This window comes from Artemia sp. Qi Xiang Cuo, chromosome 13, assembly GCF_049724085.1.
Source record: "Artemia sp. Qi Xiang Cuo chromosome 13, ASM4972408v1, whole genome shotgun sequence".
Taxonomy (NCBI): domain Eukaryota; kingdom Metazoa; phylum Arthropoda; class Branchiopoda; order Anostraca; family Artemiidae; genus Artemia; species Artemia sp. Qi Xiang Cuo.
Genome location: NC_142806.1, coordinates 7,938,433 through 7,963,175, shown reverse-complemented (window position 1 = coordinate 7,963,175; position 24,743 = coordinate 7,938,433). Strand labels below are relative to the sequence as shown.

Below are 24,743 nucleotides of genomic sequence, written 5' to 3'. Positions count from 1 at the left end.
TCTCTAAAAGCTGTCGTATTTGTGAAAAGGAAACAATAGATAATAATTTTCATTTAGATCACGATCATACGACTGGTAATATACGTGGGTTTACTCATGATGAATGTAATAGAAAATTTAGAATTCCCAAGCATATCTATATTGCAATGCAAAATCTCTCTAAAAGCTGTCATATTTGTGAAAAGGAAACAATAGATAATAATTTTCATTTAGATCACGATCATACGACTGGTAATATACGTGGGTTTACTCATGATGAATGTAATAGAAAATTTAGAATTCCCAAGCATATCTATATTGCAATGCAAAATCTCTCTAAAAGCTGTCGTATTTGTGAAAAGGAAACAATAGATAATAATTTTCATTTAGATCACGATCATACGACTGGTAATATACGTGGGTTTACTCATGATGAAAGTAATCGAAAATTTAGAATTCCCAAGCATATCTATATTGTAATGCAAAATCTCTCTAAAAGCTGTCATATTTGTGAAAAGGAAACAATAGATAATAATTTTCATTTAGATCACGATCATACGACTGGTAATATACGTGGGTTTACTCATGATGAATGTAATAGAAAATTTAGAATTCCCAAGCATATCTATATTGCAATGCAAAATCTCTCTAAAAGCTGTCGTATTTGTGAAAAGGAAACAATAGATAATAATTTTCATTTAGATCACGATCATACGACTGGTAATATACGTGGGTTTACTCATGATGAATGTAATAGAAAATTTAGAATTCCCAAGCATATCTATATTGTAATGCAAAATCTCTCTAAAAGCTGTCATATTTGTGAAAAGGAAACAATAGATAATAATTTTCATTTAGATCACGATCATACGACTGGTAATATACGTGGGTTTACTCATGATGAATGTAATAGAAAATTTAGAATTCCCAAGCATATCTATATTGCAATGCAAAATCTCTCTAAAAGCTGTCGTATTTGTGAAAAGGAAACAATAGATAATAATTTTCATTTAGATCATGATCATACGACCGGTAATATACGTGGGTTTACTCATGCTGAATGTAATATAAAATTTAGAATTCCTAAGCATATCTATATTGTAATCCATAATCTCTCAAAATATTACTCCCATTTATTTCTTAGAGAATGAGTACCTGATAATGGTATTTTTTGATTCAGCGGGGAGTTTTATATCGTTTAATAAGAAATAACTGTTAATAAAACCCAATATGAAATGTGTTTCATAGATTCACTCCGTTTTATGGCTTCATCGTTAGATAGGCTTTCTGAAAATTTAGCTAAATGTGAATGTAAAGTAAATTGTAAATGTTTAAGAAATAATTTTAAGTATACTTCTGATGTATTTCAAAATACTGAAGAATTTAAAGAAATAATAAAGAAAGGTATTTTCACCTATGAATATAGTGATAGCTATGAAACAATAAATCATAAAAAATTACCTTCAGTTCTAGATTAACAGGAAAAAATATTTCTGAAGAAGATTATCAGAGGTAATGCTGTAGCGTTGCCTATAGTAAAGGCCATACGGCTCCAATGTTTTATTATTTATAATTTTTTTCCCCAGAGGCACTTCATATGGAAGGGGTCGTCGTAGAATCTTCAAAGAAGGCTCATTCGATTGGAAATCGAGAGTTCTAGTGCCCTTTTTAATAGTCGAAAATGATTGGAGGGCAACTAGCTCCCCCCACGCCAATCATTCCCCCAAACACATCCAATCTAGATTTTGCGATAGTCATTATGTTTAGCGTGGTTTTTTTCATAACACGAAATATGTTTTTGAGGAGGATATCCCCCCACAATCCTCCGGACCCGGGTTTTAAGTGAAACCCTGGGGGCGTATATGGTTTGTACAGAGAGCGTTGTCGTAGAAACTTCAAAACAGGCTCATTCGATTGGAAATTAAAGGGCTAGTGCCCTTTTTAATAGTCGAAAATGATTGGAGGGCAACTAGCTCTCCCCACGCCCATCATTCCCCCAAACACATCCAATAAAAATATTCAGATAGCCATTTTGTTCAGCGTAGTTGATTTCCATATAGAAAATATATTTTTGAGGAGGAAACTCCCCCACAACCCACAGGGCAAGGGTTGTAAGTTATACCCTGGGGGCATATTAGGTTTTTATAGAAGGCGTTGTCGTAGAAACTTCAAAACATGGTCATTCGATTGCAAATTTAAAGGGCTAGTACCCTTTTTAATAGTCGAAAGTGATAGGAGTGTAACTAGCCACCTCCCCCCGCCCCACGCCCCTCATTTCCCCAAACACATCCAATCAAAATTTTCAGATATTCATTTTGTTCAGCGTAGTTGATTTCCAGATACAAAATATATTTTTGAGGAGGACACTCCCCCACAACCCTCAGGGCAAGAGTTTTAAGTTATGCCCTGGGAGCATATAAGGTTTTTATACAAGGAGTTGTCGTAGAAACTTCAAAACAGGCTCATTCGATTGGAAATTAAAGGGCTAGTTCCCTTTTTAATAGTCGAAAGTGGTTGGAGGGCGACTAGCCCCCCCCCTTAAGCCCATCCTTTCCCCAAACACATCCAATTAAAATTTTGAGATACCCATTTTGTTCAGCGTAGTTTATTTCCAGATAGAAAATATGTTTTTGAGGAGGACACTCCCCCTAAACCTTCAGGGCAAGAGTTTTAAGATATGCCCTGGGGGCGTATAAGGTTTTTATAGAAGGCGTTGTCGTAGAAACTTCAAAAAAGGCCCATTCGATTGGAAATTCAAAGGGATAGTGTCCTTTTTAATAGTCGAAAATGATTGGGGGGCAACTAGCCCGCCCCTCATTCCCCCAAACACATCCAATCAAAATTTTGAGATAGCCATTTTGTTCAGCGTAGTTGATTTTCAGATAGTAAACATGTTTTTGAGGAGGACAATCCCCCACAACCCTCAGGTCATGGGTTTTAAGTTATACCCTGGGGGCATATAAGTTTTTTTATAGAAGGCGTTGTCATAAAAACTTTAAAAAAGGCTCATTCGATTGGAAATTCAAAGGGATAGTGCCCTTTTTAAGAGTAAAAGTGATTGGAGTGCAACTACCCCCCCTACGCCCATCATTCCCCCAAACACATCCAATCAAAATTTCGAGATAGCCATTTTTGTTCAGCGTAGTTGATTTCCAGTTTGAAAATATATTTTTGAGGAGGACACTTCCCCACAACCCTCAGGGCAAGGGTTTTAAGTTATGCCCTGGGGGCATATAAGGTTTTTATAGAAGGTGTTGTCGTAAAAACTTCAAAACAGGCTCATTCGATTGGAAATTAAAGGACTAGTGCATTTTTTAATAGTCGAAAGTGACTGGAGGGCAACTAGCCCCCCCACGCCCATCGTTTCCCCAAACACATCCAATCAAACTTTTGAGATAGCCATTTTGCTCAGTGTAGTTGATTTCCAGATAGAAAATATATTTTTGAGGAGGACACTCCCCACAACCCTCAGGGCAAGAGTTTTAAGTTATGCCCTTGGGGCATATAAGGTTTTTATATAAGGCGTTGTCGTAGAAACTTCAAAATAGGCACATTCAATTGGAAATTCAAAGGGCTAGTGCCCTTTTTAATAGTCAAAAGTGATTTAAGGGCAACTAGCCCCCCCCCGCACGCCCAGCATTCCCCCAAACACATCCAATCAAAATTTTGAGACAGTCATTATTTTTAGCGTGGTTGATTTCCGGACAGAAAATATGTTTTTGAGGAGAACACACGCCCAAAACCCTCTGGGTAAGGGTTTTAAGTTATTGCCTGAGGGCATGTAAGGTTCTGATAGAAGGTAGTGTCTCAGAAACTTGAAAAAAAGCTCATTCGATTGGAAATTCCGAGGGATAGTGCCCTTTGCAATAGTCAAAAGTGATTTGAGGGCAACTCACCCCCTCTCACGCCCACCTTTTCCCCAAACACATCCAATCAAAATTTTAAGACAGCCATTTTATTAAACGTAGTTTTAGGTTCTGGAAATTAGGTCTTTGAGGATTACAACTCCCCCAAAGCCAAAGGGCAAGGGTTGTAATTTAAGGATTCTCCGAATCCTTCAAATAATTTCTTATGGAAGGGATGCTCGTATATACTTTAGAGAGGGCTCATTTGATTGAAAATTGAAAGTTCTTGTTCACTTTTTAAGAGTCAAAAGAGATTGAAGGGCAACTAGCCCCTCTCCCTCGTCCTCGCCCTAAATGCATCAGATAAAAATTTGGAGATAGACATTTTGTTAAAATGGTTCAAAGTTCTGATAACAAAAAACTTCGGTGTCGACAAAGCCAACCAGGGCCCGGGGTAGGCGTTGTAAGTTTTGCCATGGGGCATAACTTATTAAGGGGGGCTTATAACTTATGGGAAGGGGTTTTGTATGGGAAGAACACATAGGAAATCTATTATAATTATCCAATTATAAGGTTAAAATACATACTCTGTGATAGATGTAAAATAGCTTTGGCACACAAATTCCTATTAAGGTCAATTCCAAACAGTCGTGATCCCTTTGTGTCAGCAAGTGAAATGGTCTAAACCCCCCTATTGGAGCTATTTTTTCAATCCATTTATTGTTGCCAATCGTTGTTCACATGCTACGCAAGCTCTGTATTGTTCATATATAAGGTTTTTATCAAAGTAGTAATCGTAGAGGCTTTGATAAAAACCTCAGTCGATTTAAATTAAAAGTTCTAGATCTGTTTTTTAAAGTCAAAAATAATCGGAAAGTAAGCACCCCCCCCCCATGCCATAAAAACTTGAAACTTTTTGAAATCAAAAACTAAAAAAATTAGTTAAAAAAAAAACTTTCCTAAAAATATTTTTTTAAAAGAAAATTAAAGGCCATTTTAAAATTATGCTCATTATATACAAATACCTGTAAAAATTAAAACTAAACACGGCCATAAATTACTATTACTGAATAGGGGTTGCTCAAACTGAACGTAATTCAAGTAAAAAGCCATAGCAAAAAACATACAGAAAGTATAAACTCACATGAATAGAGAGACAGGGGGTCGATTAACACCAAGATTGTAAATGAAAATCTCGCGTATAACGATCACAGATGGTGGGCAATTGAAGCTCGATGAAAGTTGATAGCGAAGAGAAACTAAATAACAATAAATGTGAACAAACATACAATATGTATTTATGTAAATGAATAAATAAATCTTAAAACGAGTGAAACTGAAATTGAATATGCAAATCAAATTTGAATTGAATAAAAAAAATTAAAAATAAGAGTTGGTGAATCGTCTCACTGCAGAAGCCTAAAACCTACTGCGTCATTGGCGCTTTACTGAAAACAATTCTTTGAAATATTTTCACTTTTGTAACTTTAAGAAATCAAAAATTAATTTAGATTTTAGGGAATAATATGAAAACCTTTGACAAAACAAAACATTCAAATTATTTAATGTATTTAGATGCTAATAATTTATATGGTTGGGCAATGTCTAAGAAAATACCTGATAAAGATTTTAAATTTATTGATATACCCAACCAATTAAAAGAAAACAATACCTCAAACTATTGCCGACAAATAAAAGATTACGTTCAATCAGATATGAATAAGGATAATGTGGGAGTAATTTATGATGCTGGTTTAGAATATCCAAGAGAGTTACAAAATTTACATAAAGATTTACTACTAGATCCTGAACTTTTCAATATAAATTAATTACAACTTTTAATAATAGAATAAATTAGTCTTTGCATTATAAGAATTTAGAAACTTTTGACAACATGACTGGGCATTGAAAAAAGTACATGAATACTACCTTTTGCTGAGTCACCTTATCTAAAAGAATATATCATTCATAACACTAAATTACTACAAAAGGGAACGAATGATTTGGAGAAAGATTTTTTAAACTCATGAATAATGCTTGTTTTGGGGAAACCATGGAATATGTTAGAAAAAGAGCTAGTATTGAAATAATCACTTGGTGATGAAGAAAGATGAAAAATAATTAAAAAACAAAACTTTAGATTGGAAATCATATTTAGCGATACATTTTCAGTAGCTAGAATGGCTAAATCAAAAATAAAATTAAGTAACCTTATTTACATTGGATTTGCTGTTTTAGACTTATCTAAGTTACTGATACATGAATATCATTATGAATATATGAAACCAAAACATAATGAGAATATTGATTTATGCTACATGGATACGGATAGTTATATTTATGATACTCGAACTGAGGATTTTTATAAAGATATTAAAGCTGACCTCCAAGAAAAATTCGATACTTTGAAGATGAAAAAGATGACCCTTATAATTTCCCTGAGGTCACTAAAAAAGTGATAGGTATGATGAAGGATGAATTATCTGGAACAATAATGTCAGAGTTTTTTGGTTTAAGATCAAAAGTAAACACTTATTTAAAAGAGGGTGACGATGAAACCAAAGCAAAAAAAATTCAAAGGTATCACAACGAATTTTGTTAAAGATAAAATAACACTGCAAAACTATAAGGATGTACTTTTCAGAAAGGTGGAAAGCTTATTGGAAACTCAGTTTAATTGAAGAGCAAACAAGCATAGAATGTTCCTAGAAAAACAGAATAAAAAAGCTCTAGACCCGAATGACACTAAAAAAAGTTTCAAAAAATAAAGTAAACACAGTACCCAGGGGATTTCTTCCCTTCAATATATTAGCTAGTTAAAGTATTATTAAGCTAATTAAGGTATTAAAGTTAAGCTTCATAATTAAAGTTATGCTATAAGCTTCAAAGATATAAACTACAAGCTTCAAAGCTATAAGCTTCAAAATTAAAAGCTATAAGCTTCAAAGATAAAAGCTGTAAGTATCAAAACTATAAGTTCAAAGCTATAAGCTTCAAAGTTATAAGCTTCAAAGCTATAAGCTATAAGTAAAAGCTATAGGCTTCAAAGCTATAAGCTATAAGCTTAAAAGCTACAAGCTTCATAGTTGAATTTTACTTAATAAAAATTTTTACCAAGTAAATGGATGGAAAAGCACCAATTAAAGTATATGAATGTGGGAAAAATAAACCTCATTTTGAAAATAAACATCTGCTAGCACCTCAACAGCTGTTTCGACTCTTGATTTGTGGAAACGCTGGATGTGGTAAAACCAACTCACTCTTGAACTTGATTTATGATTACTTATACTTTCAAAAAATGTATCTGTATGCTAAAGATCTTGAAGAAGATAAATATAAGGTTGTAATTTTTAATATGAATGTCTTGGAAAAAAAACTGGCATAGATCTTTTGGTTGGGAGCAATGATAAGACTGACATCATTGATGTAGATGACCTAGATCCCTAGTTTCAAAAATTTATTTATCTTTGACGATTTTATAACAGAAATAGATCAGAAAAAAATTGAAGATTTATTTTTGAGATTTAGAAAACGAAATACACCAATAATATATATTTCTCAGAGCTATTTTGATACACCTAAAATTATACGATTAAACTGTAACCATTTTACATTTTTCAAGTGTTGTAGTCCAAAAGAAATTGATAGAATCAGACAAATTGTCTGAAATTGTCATCTTTAGACAATTTCGAAAATTTTTTAATAAATATACTTGAAAAAGATCCTGATGAAGCATTCCAAAAGAGAATGATAGGAAGGTTGACGTAAAATCAACCCTATGAAGTTTTTTGCAGAGTATTGCCAAAATCTTTACCTTGGAATTTTATCTATAAAAATAACTCTCTAATAAACGGAAGAGTATACAATCTATTTATCAGAGTTTTAAAAACAAAAAATTAAATCGTGTTTGGATGCAAAAAATGTAATTTGCGAGTAACGCATACAAAAGTGAATGAACAAGAACATGTTAAACTAATACTTCATAAGATTGAAAAATATAAAAATTAAAATAAAGAGTGTTATATTGCTGTATCCTATAAACAACTACTTTAAAATCATCCAGGATTTCCATTCTTATCTCTTCTCGATAAATTTGAAATCAATAAAAAAGCTTACTTTATTGAATACACAATTCATTTATCTCCTCCTCAAAAAGTAAAAATAAACAGATGTTTTAAGAAAAATACTATTGTTGGTAAAGAACCTGTTAAGCCATTGCTTAAAAGAAAACAAATTGAGCAAGGAAAAATAAAGAACAATGATGCCTATATAAGTATATTACATCATCAACTGATTCAGAATAGTGGCTTACTTCCATTATTAATACCATTAGTAGCTGCAATAGGTAAAGCTACTCTAGCAAGTGGTGCAGCTACATTAGGTACTATATATATATATATATATATATATATATATATATATTTATTTATAACCCACTTACATCACAAGATAGATAGTGGAGTACGATAAAAAAACACAAACAATGAATTACGAATAACAATTAAACAACAAAAACATTAAATAAATAGAAATTAATAAAACAAACGGATCAAACCATGGTGAGGTAACAAACGCCTATACGCTATTTCCGAAAGTCTTTCGTGCAAACCAGTCAGCTTCTCAGAAATATTAGGAAGGTAAAACTTATTTATCAGTTTTCGATTCCTATACCAAAGAGGAAGATAGAAAATATATTTACAAAAACGAAAATAAGCCACTCAAGTATCACTAAAATCCTTATTCCTAAAAAAAGATAGAGCCCAGAAACATAAAGAACATAATGATTAGAAAAAGTAGAATAGAGCTTTCCAAGGGCAATAAGATTATATTTGCCTCGATTGACTACAATTTTTGAGTAACCAATCTGGATCTTTGTTTTGGCACCCCGGACAGCACACTCCCAAAATTTTTTTAAATTTTTGGTAAGTGTAATACCCAACCTCCACATCGAGTCTACATGAGGGATAAAAAAAATTTAGAGGTTTAGGAGGGGATGAAAATTTAAAAGAAAAGATACTCACAATTATCAACGTTAAGCGAAAGACCTATTTTAGTAAAAGAATAAGAAACTTTATGAGCCATCTGCGATAGTCTGAATTTAGATCGGCTAATTAGAAGAATGCCATCAGTATAAGCAAGGTAAGAAATACCAGTTAACCCGACAAAATACATAGAAGAAATATTTTCAAGGACACTAGAAATAAAAAATTTAAAAATACTTGGAGATAAAACTCCTCTTTGCCGCACACCCCAACGAACAGGGACAATAAAAGAAGAAAGAACACCATTAGGTTTAAATCGAACATAAGATTTACTATACCAAAACCTAAGAAAAAAAATAAGTGAAAGGTTAATGCCGTGACTATAAAGAGAATAAAGAGCCTGACTATGTACAATACCGTCGAAAGCCTTAGAAAGATGAAGGGCACAAATATAAAGACTATACCCTTTATCAGAAGCACCTTCAAGAAGGCAAGCAAGAGTAGGGTGAGCCCGCTGGTAACCAATACCAGACCAAAAACCCAGTTAATTCTTCCAAGAATCTACATCCACATTAATGAAAAGAAGTAGGATATATTAAAAAATGTTACTAAAATTACAAGCAGCCGTGCTAGGCGTTTAAGAATAACAGTTAAGACGATTGTTTCCATGTTTAAGAACAGAAGTGACAGTTCCACACAAAAAGCTATCAGGAACAAGAGAACAACAAATACCCATTTGGAAAAGCAACTGTAAATGGAAAAAAAGACGGGCAATTTATTTCCAGATGATAAATACTAATTCCATCAACATCAACAGAGCTTGATTTCAATTTCTTAACAGATGCAATTACATTGTCAATATAAACGAGTAAGACTTGTGCCTGAGACAAGGAGGACGGGAGAGCCGAATCAAGACATGTTGATTAAAATTCGTGCACCGCTTAATTCACTTTGGGAAATGTAACTGAATCGTGGTCATACCACGCAGCTTGAGAGATGAGGCAATTAAGATTTGCTGAATTATCTAATTTAGCTGAATTAATCACTTTATCCCATTCATTCTTGGTGGTAGGACAATCTAACCCTTTATATCGGCTTGATCGCAGACGTTTTTTAAACACACGCTTAGTTTTTTGTTTTATTTCAAATACATTTCCGGATAGTGGTCGACCATTATCAATCCATATTCGTAACCACAATTTGGCTTTATTTTTCATATGCTGGAAAGGAAACTGTTGATAAAATTACTGATTCTTCAAACGCTAAAGGTGAAGGTTTAACATTACCGGGGACTTTACCGAAAGATTGAGGTTTAAAATTACCAAGTACACACAAATTTGATGGATCTGGACCGGAAGTGGTTGACGAAGCCCCCAAAAAACGTGGTAGACCCAAGAGAATACGAGTAGAAGTGGTTAAAGGTACCTAAACAGCGTGGAAGAGCGTTCACAATTCAAAGAATGCTCGCTTCCCAAAAACGGGGAACGTCAGAAAGAATCAAAAATCACCCGATACCGCTGACAAATATTGATATATTGAATGAATTAGGTCATATTCTATTTTCTCTTATCTGTATCGCAACATTCTTAAAAAAATTGCTGGGTACTGCACTTGAACCGGGAACCTGAAGAACCCCGGTCAGAGCGTTAACTAGTTCGACCACAGATACTTGTCTAGAGTTACAAACTAATGGTATGCTAATATGTAAATTATTTTCGGTTTGGAAATTATTTTAATAAAATAATCAACTAATAAATGGAGAAAGTTTTAAGCGAAATGAAAATAGAAAATAAATGCAATCCAGCTATTAAGAAACAAAATTTAAACATTGGAATGGAACACTCGATTAAAGGGATGAAATGTGTAAAAAACTAAATATGGAAATAAACTCGTTATCATTATTGATTTTAAAGGTGAAATGGTTGACCTATTTGCACCTAAACCCTTTTGATCCTAAAACAGCTGATCTTGAAAAAAAAATTTTAAAATTAGACAAAGGTGATTTTGAAGGTTATTGAAAGAAAAATAAAGATAATGTAAAATGTTTAGATATTGATATTGAAATATCCACTAAATATTCAATTACATTAAATTATTACATTTTTATCAGTAGTATAGTAAGACATTCTCTTTTATAAGACCTGTTTTGATTTTAAATATCAAAATTCAAAATTGTATAAATGTCGAAAGTTTTCATTTAAAATGGTGTGAATTCAATTGAAAAGGGGGTAAATTGATCGGGTGATCTAGGTGGGGCAGTTCCTGTATATCATTATACTACTCTTGTTAGGATCTGTTGCATTGTATATTTTTGTTGGATTTGCATAAGAATGCAATTCTTTTGAGAAATATATATATCAATGAACAATTAAAAATCAAAGCTATGTATTAATATGTTAAATATTAAAAGTTATCGATATTCAGCACTTCAAATTATTTATCAATTGACTTACATACAGGGAAATGTTTTTAGAAAGACCAATTAGGTTATAATTCTTTTTTTTTTATTCAAAAAACATCACTTTCCTTACTTAATATCAACATGTTCTCATTATTTTATATTTATTCAATAGAAAAGAGTTGTACCGCCCCAATGTGACTCAATCGATGCGCGTAAAATGGGCGGTACAAGTGTTTTGTTCTGCTTCCAGTGTAAAAAGAAATTGTTTTTGCATGTTTTACTCTACGATTCAGCATGGCAATTAAGGAGATAATTTATAAGATCAAAACTATCTTAATAGTTTAATAACAACTAAACTAATAATCGTAGAAAATCACCATTTTCAGGAGTGAATAGACTTAAGATGGAGTGAGGGAAGAACAAAATGATTTAATTTTGATGACCTTGATGCCCTAATAATACACTTCTCTGCCACGAAAATGTCCAACATGATACCCTTGCTACAACTACTACTACTACTAAAAACTCACCGCAGCACCAAGCCGCCTGAGGCCAACACAGCTACACACGCCCCTCCTCCATCCCAAGCTATTCAAAGCCTCCCTTTTTACGCCCTAACAGGAAGTTCCCATTTCCTTTCAATCTTTCTTTATGACCTCCTCCTACCCCAGACGAGGACGACCTGCTTTATGTTTAGACCTAGATGGTTGGCCGAAAAGGACAATCTTCGGCAATATGTCATCCTTCATCAACACAAAGTAACCTAGCCATCTCAATCTTCCTTTCATTATAGCCCTATAAAGCATGATCGTACTACATTTTTCGCACAGCCTACTGTTTGGAATACAGTCAGTTAGCCGGGTACCCAGAACAATCCGTAGGCAATTTCACTGGAAAACATGTAGCAAGTCTTTATCCGCTTTTCGGAGCGCCCGTGCTTCAGAGCCATATTTGACCATCATCATCACTGTAGCTCCTAATATTGTTCTTCTATTTCACTCAGGTGGGCTTTTCAGTTGTTACTATTTAGCCCTTTTCCTTTTGCTTCACTCCGTGGGCTACAGAGCTACTGGCTTGGTTGCCTCTAATTTATTAGATATCCTCAGATATCTTTCAGTAGATCTTTTGACACAAGGAGTTCAAATATAAAATGATAGATATTGATTTCTGTGCTCTATGTGCAGGTATAGATGTCTAGGTTCTTGGCTGATACTGAGATTTTGTGGTGTTTGAAGCACTTTAACAGTTTAAAATGCAAGCTATACTGTGCAGACGTCAGCATATTACATTCAAATAGGCAGTGGTCAATTGTTTCATTATTCATATTACAATACCTGCCCAGAGGAGACAAGGGAACTGAACCACTTGAATTCGGAAACTGATAGGAGAATGCAAGAAAATTTAGTCCATTTGTTCCAGAACGAATTCTATGATAAATTTTAGAGAAATCCTTATTGGGAAAGGGGGAAAGATTAGGATTATTCTTATTAAATATATTATCTGATATTCTCCATCGGTAAATATTTCTAATGGGGATTGGTCTCCCACTTGGCTGGTCAATATTTATAGCATTTTTTGCTATTTCATCAACCTGATGATTACCACTTATACCAGAGTGGCGAGGCATATACTGAAGATAAGTTCTTATGCCACTTGAAGCAAGATTACCTATAATACTAAGACAATGATAAGTGTCAATGTCCAACTTATACTGAGGAGCTGAAGACAGCAACTCAGGGCTTGACAAAGAGTCAGAATAAACTATAATATTATTTGAATTAGCAATCAAGGATTGGTTTTTCACAAGGTGTTCTAATGCCATGATTATGGCGTTTAACTCTGCAGACATTATAGATACATTATTATACATTCTCTCACCCATTCCAATATTGAGGTGAGGAAGGAAAGCACCACTTGCTACCTTCTCATTCAGTTTGGACCCATCAATAAAAATTTGGAAATGGTTTTTATAAGTAATTGTATTAAGTTCAGCGAATTTTTTCTGGATGAAAGCACTGGGGGTTTATTGTGTAGTCCACTTTGAGAAATCAGTATTTATTATGGGAATTGGCCAATTCCATGGAGTGGGATCGAGGAAATTAGGTGCAATAGACGTTGCGGGTACAGGGAACTTCTTCTGAATATTGGCATACTAATCTACAATGCCTCTATACATGGCTGGATTTCTTAGCCAATTATTTAGGGTGTGTGAGCTATTTGATTCAATATTTGTAAGATGTTTTATCAAGAGAAAGATACGTCTCTCCCTTATTGTTATTAATCCACTCTCCATAAGCAGAAACTTGGTGCTTGTGGGTTTTCTAAGACCAAATATGAGACATTTTATCATTTTGTATTGTTTCAATTTTTTGCATCTGGGTCTTTGCACATGCACCATAGACGATGAGCCCATAGTCAATATAGGTATTATATGTGACTTATGAAACTGGAGTAAGGTTTTCTCCTTACAGCCCCATGGTGTGGAAAGAAGTCTTTTTAGTATACTTGTTTATCTATAGCATTTTTTTTTTACTGTGTTTGAAATGTGGAGGTAGAAATTAAGTTTTTGGTCAAGCATGAGACCTAGGTAATTAATATGATTATCTTCTGGAATAGTTGTTCCATTTAGAGTTAGTCTTGCATTAACATGATTTCGCTTTCGGTGAAATTGGATTATTTTCGACTTGGTGGGTGCAATGGGTGAACCTGAACATTTAAAAAAATTTACAAATTGGAAGATTTACTTTTGCGGCTTTGACTGTGCAATCTCAAAGGTGTTGCCAGATGACCATAGAGCGAGATGATCAGCATATTTTAGATTCTTGTGGGGGGAGGTTCATGTCCCAGAGATATAGGGCAAAGAGGAGGCAGCTGAGGACTGCTCCCTGAGGAAGGCCTTTGGTTAATGTGTTTTGGGGTGAAGAGGCTGAACCTACACAAACAATGAAACTTGGCAATTCTATGAAAGATTTTATAAAAGATACTAGCTTGGGGGGTTTTCCAAGGTTTGCAAGTTTAGTTAAAAGGATTTGGTGGTTCACACTGTCATACGCCCCTTCAAAATCTAGGAAAGCTGCAACTAGGACATTATTTTTTGAAAATGATTCATTTATTGCATTTGTTAACAATATGACAGAATCTGTTTAGGAATGATATTTCCTGAAACCAGTTTGAGTGTGAGAGATCATATTATTTTTTTCAACCAACCAGAGGAGTCGATAATAGATCATTTTCTCCATTATTTTTCCCATCACAGGAGTAATCATTATAGGCCTATAAGACTCAGAGTTATTTTTGGGTTTATTTTTCTTTAGGATTTGTAGGAGGGACGAACATTTCCGGATAGTGGGGAATGTAGATGAAGCCCAAGCATCACTATAACAATTTAGAAGTTCCTGTTTGTATGAAGAGGCGAGATTCTTTATCCATGTAGGGTGTATATTGTCATAGCTGCTGTTAGTCTTGGTCCTAATATGATGTATTGCATTTGCATTATTCATTTCCTGGATTGGAAATGGGCTGGTTATATACTCGGATCCTGGACGAGGTTGGTAACTTGGGTTCATAGGGATTGGGGATGTTTTGCTGCAATTATTTGATGTTAGCTTATTAACAAAAAGCGAGGCAAATAACTTAGCTTTTCCATTATCAATGTCATAATGGGTATTATTATGTATAAGCTCATACAGGAGTGGGTTGGGGGAAGTCTTTTTCCCACAGATGTGGCTTATGACTTTATGTATAATTGGCTCATGTGTTTCTCTGGAGAGATTATTTGCAAAATTATTCCAGTAGTTATATTTAGCATTTATTATAGTCCTTTTTAGATTAGATTCTGCTTGCCATTTTTTTAAATACGTAGTAGGTGATGTTTTTTTTAGGAATGTTCTCCTAGCTGCCTTTTTTATTCTCCATTTATTTTGGCACTCGTTCGTCCACCATGCTATGGGAATATGTTGAAGGGAAGTTTTCCTGGGTGTTGTCCTTGGGATAGCATGATTAGCTGTATTTATTAGTAAAGAAGCCAAAGTTCAGCATGTGTGTCAGCTGTTGCATTTGAAATGCATGAATTTTGGGTGAAGCTTGTAATTTCATCATTTAGCTTATTTTGGAACATAGGCCAATTTGCTTTAGTGTTAATATATTTGGAGGTATGTGTTAGAGTTTCAGCAGGTTCATTTAGGGAGTAAACTATAGCAAGGTGGTCAGTACATAGACTATCAATTTTATTGATATAAATTTTATTCAAAATATTTAATGACACAAATTGTAGGTCAATTGTAGAGAAACTGCCACTTTTGGGGTTGAAATATGTATTCAGGTTTGGAGGGGTAGCAACAGCTAATTCAGTATTATTTGAAGTCATACACTCAATGAACTTACCGGCTCTATTTGCTGGTTTATTCCCCAACAAAAGGCTGTGGGCATTAAAGTCTCCACAAATTATGATATTTTTAAACATATTAGAATTATTTATATAATTGAAGAAATCCATGGCATCTGTAGTTTGGCCATTAGGGTTATAAAAGCTTATTATGTAAGTTTTTGTATTATTCAGCCAAACACTGATACCAACTGCATCAACATCATTTACAAAATCTGGAAAGTTGATGCCACAGAATTTTGTATTATTTTTAATTAATAAAGCTACTCCACCTCCCTTTCTCTCTGATTATATATGTTTTCTTGTGAAAGTGAATCCCAGCGACATAATTGATTGTCTCTGGGCTAATCGAATATCCTAGGGTCAAGAAATACCAATGGATTTATTATCCCTAAAAGATATTATTTCATTCAACATATTTTCTGAAAGTTATTTTACGTTCCACTGGAGTATTGATATATGTTGTGTTGTTGATTTATTTTTCATATGACTGTGTATCAATGTTCAGCTTTGTTAATAGTAAAGCAAGATCTTTTTTTTGATTGAATGAGCATATGATTAGGAATGTAGATTTTGCCAATTCTGCAATGATATTTGTTTTCTGTAGTTGATGTATATTCATGGCCTGAACTGCATTACAGTTTAGAATGAACAAACATATATTTGGGGTTTGCATGTTTGGTTGTGAATCCAGTTTGTCAGTTAAGGGATTAATTCCTAATAGTGTTTCTGGTTTGTTTCTTCTTGGGAGGGGGGACCAGGCTGGCCTCATCTCACTGGACGAGGAGGCTTGTTGGCTTGGTGATTCTTTCTGATAGAGATGTGAGCTAGGGGGCTTAAAGGATGGTGTTTTGTAAGGGGTACTTGATGCATTGGGAGTGTTTGACTTGGGAGTTTGGGTTGATTTCATTATGGGTTTTATTTGGTGTGGTTGGGCAGCATTTACTTCCATAGCTGCAAAAGGGTATGGAATGGCCTTCTCTGTTGCTATTTGGAGTGTTAGTGCTCTTTTCGTATATGCAGGGCATAGTGATTTATTGGTAGATTCATGTGGGCCTTTACAATTGATACATGTAGGCTGAGTGTTGCTGCAAGTTGTCAACTCTTTAGGATGGGATCCTTTACAATTAGTACAGGCTAGAAAAATTTCAATGCATTTCTTTGTTGTGTGTCCCAGTTTGAGACACTTCTGACACTAGATAGGCTTTGGCTTGTATTCCTTGCGCTGTTTGATTTGCCCGAATAGGAATAACTTTTCTGGGATATTAATTTTTCCCTTAAGTGTAAAAAAGAAAGATCTAGTTGTTTCTAGGCCATTAGAGTTGGGTTTACCCAGTTGGGTGAGATCTTCAACAGGGATTGTGTTGCCAGCCGTTTCTGAAAACCCTTCTTTAACTTCTGAATAGGTATTTCTGAAGGAACATCATCTACTACTAATTTTGTTAGGGATTGTTTTGTGTTCCATTTAGATGAATTAATCGGGATAGTCAGAAGTGATTTTATATTAATTATAATATCTGCTGATTTCTGATCTTGGACAGCTATTAGGAAAGATCCATCACGGTGAATTTTAAGAGAGAACATTGATTTTAACAATTTGAAAATTGCAACCCTTATTGTAGTAATCTTTGTTATTTCAAAAGGAGTTTTAGGAGAAATTTTGAGGTAAATTCCTAAGTTTTGGGGAGAGGATCTTGGACAGGGGGAGGGGAAATGCTTTTGATTGGGGAGTTTTTTTTTCTTTTTTTGGCGCTCCTAGAGAGGACCTCTTGAAACCCAGTTTCATCAATAGTGACATTAGCCCCAACACTAATCATTGTCCCATTCTCAGAACTAGAGCTATCATGTGAGCTTTGTGATAGTGAGCTTGACCAGCAAAGATGGGGATCAATTTCATTAGTATTTGGGATGGGGTCTGGGGGGACTTTTTTTAGGGGGAGTTCTATGCATTGCCTATTGGAATAAGCTTTAAGCTAAACAAGAAAAAATAGTACTATGATACAAGACTGTCTGCACTCTACTATGGGGAAAACTTCACCATCCACAAAAGAAACCCAACAATATGACCATGAGGAGGATTTTGAGTCCCATTTGCTTAGTAAAACAACCGATAGTTCGAGACAAATTATTCGCAAAAAATTCAACTGTAAATTTCTTAGAGTGTTGGTTACAGATATTCTAATCTTGGTTAACAGACTTTCTTCCTGTTCTTCCAAACTTTTTTCAACTGTGAAAACAAAACCTAAGCCTTGGCTATTTTACTTTTAGTATCTTCACTCCTCCCACCGTCTCTACTAATAGTTCTACCAAGGTAAGTGAAGCTGCCTACCTGATCAGTCTTTTCATTACCCTACGTCACCTTTTCATCTTCACTTATTCCTAGCCATAGTTACTTAGTCTTCTTAACATTAATTTTCAAACCTATTCTAATATCCTGAACCCACAAAACTTCTAAAAGTTCATTCATTTTGCTCCCACTTTCATCTAGGATGCATAAATCATCAGCATAATCTGAGTCCAGGAGAGTTTTTCCTCCCCATTTGATTCTGTGGTCTCCTATTGCCTTTCCTGTGCTCCTTAAGACAAAGTTCAACAAAATAATCCATATAAAGGGTGATAAAACACAACCCTGCGTAACTCCGGATTTAATACAATATCAACTGTTAAACTCGTTTCCTACCTTAACCGCAGCAGTGATATTCTCGTACACAGCACTAATCACTTTAATGTATTTGTCTGGTATACCATACAAGGATAAGACCTTTGCTAAAGTTCTTCTATCAACAGATTCAAACGCTACATCATAATGTATAAAACTGAGGACCAAAGGTGTTTGACAGCTCAGGCACTTCTCAATTATTAACCTAAGAGTGCAAATTTGGTCGACACATCCTCTACCTTTTCTAAAACCGCACTGTTCTTCTCTTAAAACTTTGTCTACAGAATCTCTTAGTCTAAAAAGCATCATATTGCTAAATAATTTGCTACCTAGAGAGACCAGACTAATACCTCGATAACTACCAGACTCACTCTCATCACCTTTATTATACAGTGGTTTAATTAAGGTTTCCTAAAATCGTTAGGTACTTCCCCTTTTTCTAAAATCATATTCATAATCTGCAGTAACTTATTTCTAACCTCAGAGCCATAATATTTAGGAAACTGATTTACCACACTATCAGCACCTGGAACCTTATTATTTTTTAATCCTTTTAGTACTGTCACTAATTTTTCCTCGCAAAACAAATCTTCCTTCACATCCAAGGTATCCCAATCTTTTTCATGCTCCTCTATGTCTTTCCTGCAACTCTATCATCCTTTTGGTCCTTGCGATATATGTTTAGAATGGACGTAAGAAAATCTTTAGCATTTTCAATTACGGTTCTTATTTCAGTCAGATGGGTTTTTGGACTTGATAAGGAAAAACAATTCATATGTCAGAAAACTTACTTCCATTCTCGGGAATATTCAATTGAAACTCAGAAGGCTTCAAATTACCATTAAGCTGTTCAGATAAGCAAGGAGGAACCATCAAAGAAACATCTTCATGTTTGGGTGATAAAATATCTTCACTATAATCTGGGAATGTTTCTTCAACTCCTAAAGATAATTGAAAATAAATCAACATTAGAACCATCACAAAAGTAATCTTTCTGGTATTACAAATATTAAACAACAAAAAAAATCCTTACATGGTGCTTCAAAAATTAGAAAAGAAAACTTAATAGTAAAAATAAAATCGAAAAAAACACTCAGATATTAAATTAGACTTAAAGTAATAGTAAATTATACACGTAATTTTCTACTCCAGCATGTCAGAAAACATCTAAAAACCCTTTCTTGATTCTTAAGACTGCCAAAACTCAGCCAGATCTCTTGGTCTTTTCTAGTTTAATTTGTTTAAATAAATCCATTTGTCCTAATAACTTCTCGTTCGCTTAGTTAAAAATATTAATTTTCGTAAAATCAGAACAAACTATAAATCATAAGATTTTGTGAAAAAATGTAGATAAATTTCATTTCTAAGAGTTTGGCTTGTTATAATACTTGAAGATTTTAAGAATTTGGTTCGTAATGGCGTTTCACTTAATAATCTGTAGTGACCCTTTACTCACTGTCAGTTTCCTGTAATGAAACTGTCAGATTCCCGTAATGAGCCTGAATGTTCAGAAATTTCGAATTGTCACTGAATGTCTGAAAGCTGTTGATTATCAATGACTAGTTTGCATTAAGTATACAGTTATAAGAGGGATTGAGGGTCAGAAGTCATTACCCAACTCGGAACCCATCAACTATTTATAATAAAAACTCTCTGATTCTAGTTTATCAATAATATAACTAGTTAACCTATAATAGACTTCAAAGGCCACTACCTTGAAAGTTACAGGCCAAATTAAGCAAGCCTCACCTTAGGGCCTGAATCTTGTTCTGTTCCCTGCAGAGGTTTGCTTTTTTTGATAATTCAGTTTCATGGAATAGCAAAAAGAGTTGAGTATTGTAGAATATATTCTGGTTTAGTATTTCATTGCGGTACCTTTTATTAAATTAGAAAGAAAAAAAAACTGTTGTATCTACATTTTGACAGACGAATTCAGACGCTTCAAATTAGACTTATAGGAATTTCAGAACTTCATATTTCAGGGTTATGAAACACGATATTAGGGGATGCAAGAATTATGTACTCATGCAGAAAGGATGGGGTGAATAGGACTGGAGTAGGGCTTATTTTGAATAAAGAAGCTGCAAAGTCATGTTTACATATGGAAGCTCGTAATAACAGAATTCTAGTTGCCAATTGTATGACCAAAAAGTTCAAGGTATCAGTCGTAGCAAAATACGCCCCTGTAAATCGAACTAATGGAGATAGTACCTCAAAGGAACTTTACCCACAGCGGCAATACCAAATAGACAGGGTTCCAGGTAGAAGTATAGAATTTTTATTAGGAGATTTTACCACCCTGGTTGGTAGAAATACTGATCGGGATAGATGGCATCCTAGCAAGGATATATTTGCTGTAGGAAAAGAAAACAGTAGGCCTACTGGTTACTAACCCCTGCAACTATGTAGGCATTACAGTCTAGTTACAAGCAATTCAGTATTTCGTCATAAGATGGCCCATAATCTAACATGAAATTGGCATGATGGTAAGACAGCTAACCTTATTGATTATATTATTGTAAACTGAAGACAGATAGGATACCTGACTAAAAGCTCTTGTGAACTAGGTTGGTTTTAAAAAGACTGGATGGTCCTGATGGTTTGGGGGTGTGGTCCCCCTTTCAGGTTAGTCTAGTCTTCCGTCCTTAGTTAAAAATAGGAAAAGTCTTACTTTGGTTTTCTCATCTAGGTAGGCAGTTTTAAACAACTAGAATTTCCTCTCCCAGTTTTTGATATGCCAAACCACAGAGGGTGCCATCAGGAAGCGGAAACCTACACGATTAAATATATTTCCACGAATTGTCCAAATGCAAGTCAATATAAAGAGTCTAACCCATACTACGGCATCCCTGGCAAGCGACGCGTTGAAGGTTTCATTGGCGTTTTCTCCGAAAAATTGGCAAGCCCATACTACGGCATCCCCAGCAATCGATGTGTTGGAGGTTTCATCAATACCTTCTCCGAAAAATTGGCAAGCTAGGGAACTGTTTTGGAAGCATAAACAACCCCTCTATGTAGAGTGCTGGAATATATTCTCGAAGAAATTCCTTACGACCCAGTCATTTATAGCGGGGGAATTATTGCGTTAAAGTGCAGGCCTAATGTATATTTAGGAAACACAGATCAACCCCCCTGTGGAAGGCTCAGAGATTAGACGACGCTTCTTTCTCCTTTTTCAACTCCGGGACCCTTGATGGATCTGCGTATGGTAGAGTGGGCATCATTTTAAACCCCCTATCAACGAAGTCACTTCTAGAGTGGGAACATATCTCACAAATAGTAACAAGAGCGCGATTCAAAGGCCACCTATTCAACATATCAGTTATTGTAGTTTATGCTCCAACAAGAAACGCACCGGAGAGCGAAGCAGATCTTTTTACCAAGTTCTAACTTGTACACTTAAAAAAGTCCCAAAACGAAACCTCATCTTTATTGGAGGCGACTTTAACTCCAGAATCGGGGGAAAAGTATCCAATGCTGAGTCTACCATTGGCCACTTCAGTCTTGGAGCTAGATATAGCAAGGGATCAAGACTTTTTCACTTTCCCATGACGAATGATTTGGTCATTATCAATACCTTATTCAAACACAAGCCCAGCCACAAGGCCACATGGTATTCAAGAGATGGTAGAGCAAAAAGCCAGAGTGGTTACATCCTCATGTCCCGCTGTTGGAATCAATGGGTATGAATAGTAGATCGTACCTTGGAGCAGATACTGGCTCGAAACATGGGTCAGATCATCTTCTGGTCAAGTTAGATCTAAAGTTAAGACTTGCAGCACGCCCCAAGAGGAAACCTCCACGAAGATTTGATACCAATCGCTTCGATGATCCTAATATGCGACAGGCATTCTGATTAGAGTTGTCTGACCGCTTTGAAGCTCTCCAAGTGCAAGCGAACGACGAGCAAACTCAAAGTTTGGATGAAGAGTGGTTGACCATACGGAATACAATTCACGAGGCTGCGGAAGCTACGATAGGATACCGCAAAAGACTATCCAAAAAGTGGATGTCAACACGCACAATTCAGTTGGCTGAACAAAAGCAACAGACATCGGACAGAAAATCAGAGTTGTTCAAACGTTTGAGCAGAGAATGCCACCAGTCGGCTAAGAATGATAAGAACCAGTACTGGGAGAAAATCGCTGAAGACATGGAAGCCGCTGCCTCTAGATTGGACACCAGGAAAATCTATCAGCTCCTAAATTCAATCAGGAGTAAATCACATAAGCCTACTAGTACATCTGTTGAAGATGAAAACGGCAATTTACTCTCGAATAATACCGAAATAATAAATCGTTGGAAAGAGCACTTTGACAAACTGCTTAACCAGTACCAACTCTCCACAGCAATAGATGATAATCAATGCTGCCATAATCCAAGTCGTAGCCCTGATGGCCTGCAGGAACCAAACTCTCCCAGTAGTATTTAAAATGACGTGAATGTGGCTCCCCCATGTTAAAGGCAGTTCAACAAGCAATCAATTGCCTTAAAAGCAATAAAGCCCCTGGTCTTGATGCCATTCCGGCTGAACTTTATAAGTATGGAGGGACAGCACTTGTGAGCAGGCTTCATAAACTAACCTATCGTATATGGGAAGAAGAGATGGTTCCAGAGGATTGGGGAGACTCTATCATCCTTCCAGTCTTCAAAAAAGGGCTAAAGACAAAATGCAGCAACTATCCCGGGATTTATCTCATCTAAATTGCTGCCAAAATATTTGCCACAGTGCTACATAATCGTTTTCGTATCCAGCGAAGCGCAAAGACAAGGCCCAATCAAGCGGGATTCCGCCCAGGCATGGGAACAATTGACCAACTATTCGTTTTAAGACAAACCCTAGAACACAGGGCAAAACACCGGAAACCAATAGTGTCTCTATTCATAGATTTTATTAAAGCTTTTGTTTTTGTTCTGATCGGTAAAGTATAGAAGGCCATGACGAAAGATTCAGCACCAAGCAGTATAGTTATACTTGTCCATGAATAATACCAGCATAAGTGGGCCAAAATCTATATTGTCGAGGAGCTCTCATCGATTTTCCAAATTCATTTAGGTGTCTAACAGGGATGTATATTGTCTCCCGTCTTATTTAATTTTATTATCGACTGGATTATGACCAGAGCAGTGACGACTTTTTCAGGCGTTGAAGTAAGTCCCGATTTTGTGATAACCGATCTGGACTATGCCTACGATATTTGCTTAATAGCTGAATCTCATCCAGAAACCTAATCTATGCTATCGAAGGTGGCTGAAGAATCCTCTCTGGTCGGCCTGAAAATAAGCTCCCTGAAGACAAAAGTCATGGCGTCCGGTATATCATCTCAAGACCCCCTAATTTTACTAAAACAGTCGTCCATAGACGAGATGCTTGAATTTAAGAACCTAGGCTCTATGGTAGACCCAATAGGAGGATGCACATCAGAAATACAGTCAAGAATTTCTTCAGCAACTGGAGTCTTCACCCAGCTAATTACTCTCTATGGAACCAGAAAAATGTTCGTCTGAAGACAAGAATAAGGATTTGCCAGGCCCTTGTTCGGTCTGTCTTACTATACGGCTGTGAGACGTGGACTATGAAAGCATCCGACATTCAAGCCCTCAACGTATTTGACCATTCATGTTTAAGGAGAATCATTGGCATTAAACTCCGTGATCGTGTCAGTAATGACGAACTCCGCAAAATCTGTCATCAGTGTTCTGATTTTGCCACCATAATTAAACACAAAAGACTCTGATGGTTCCGCCACACACTTCGTCGCTCTCCCCACAATTTTGTCAATAAAACCCTCATATGTAAACTTCTTTCAGGATGGAAAAATCGACATGGGAGACAAAAAAAAACGTGGCTTGCCTTTATCAAGGCTGACTTATACCTAATCGGTGGCTTCAAGGAGTAAGGACGAAGATGGGAAAAGTCTTGGCTCGATTTGATTGAGCCACTCGCAAACGACCCGAGACTCTTGGCTTACTACATTGACAAAGCTAGAGCGGAGATGCTTGAGTCCTGCTACAAGTACAAGTAAGTAAGTACAGACAGGATTGATACTAGGGTATATAGAAGTGCTGTTATTAATGTTAATGTAAAAATAACGATCTAGTATTGCCTAGGATTAACATAAAGATAAAACTTAGGAATAGTAACTACTTCCCAGGAAGCTATGATGTAGGAAGATTCCATTAGAAGAATATAAAAGAAACTTTCCAGGAACAGTTAAATACTAAACTGGAGAGTATAAAATTTAACAATGTAGAAGACTGAATAATTTTAGGAAAATAGATAGTAAAGTCACTGATGAGTCTCTGGGAAGAAAGATAGAAACACAGCTAGGAATAATCGTGAAAATGCTTTACGTTTAATAGAAAGGAGGGACTTGTACAAGAATTACTTAAGTGATATATGAAAATAAGAGGAATTTAAGAAAAGCGGATAGCATTAAAATGCAAGTTAAGGAGGTTTGAAGCAGAGATCATGGATGTGACTGACAAAAAA

At 35.4% G+C, this 24,743-nt stretch overlaps 1 protein-coding gene across 1 annotated transcript in view; it reads right to left on the bottom strand.

Annotated features, from left to right (window-relative positions):
- Positions 1–24,743, bottom strand: part of LOC148944898 (uncharacterized) — a 192,450-nt gene that overhangs the window by 93,954 nt on the left and 73,753 nt on the right. Inside the window, exon 5 of the mRNA XM_089098888.1 lies at positions 19,042–19,191. Coding sequence (XP_088955014.1) covers positions 19,042–19,191 — 150 coding nt within the window. The remainder of the gene's footprint in view (positions 1–19,041; positions 19,192–24,743) is intronic.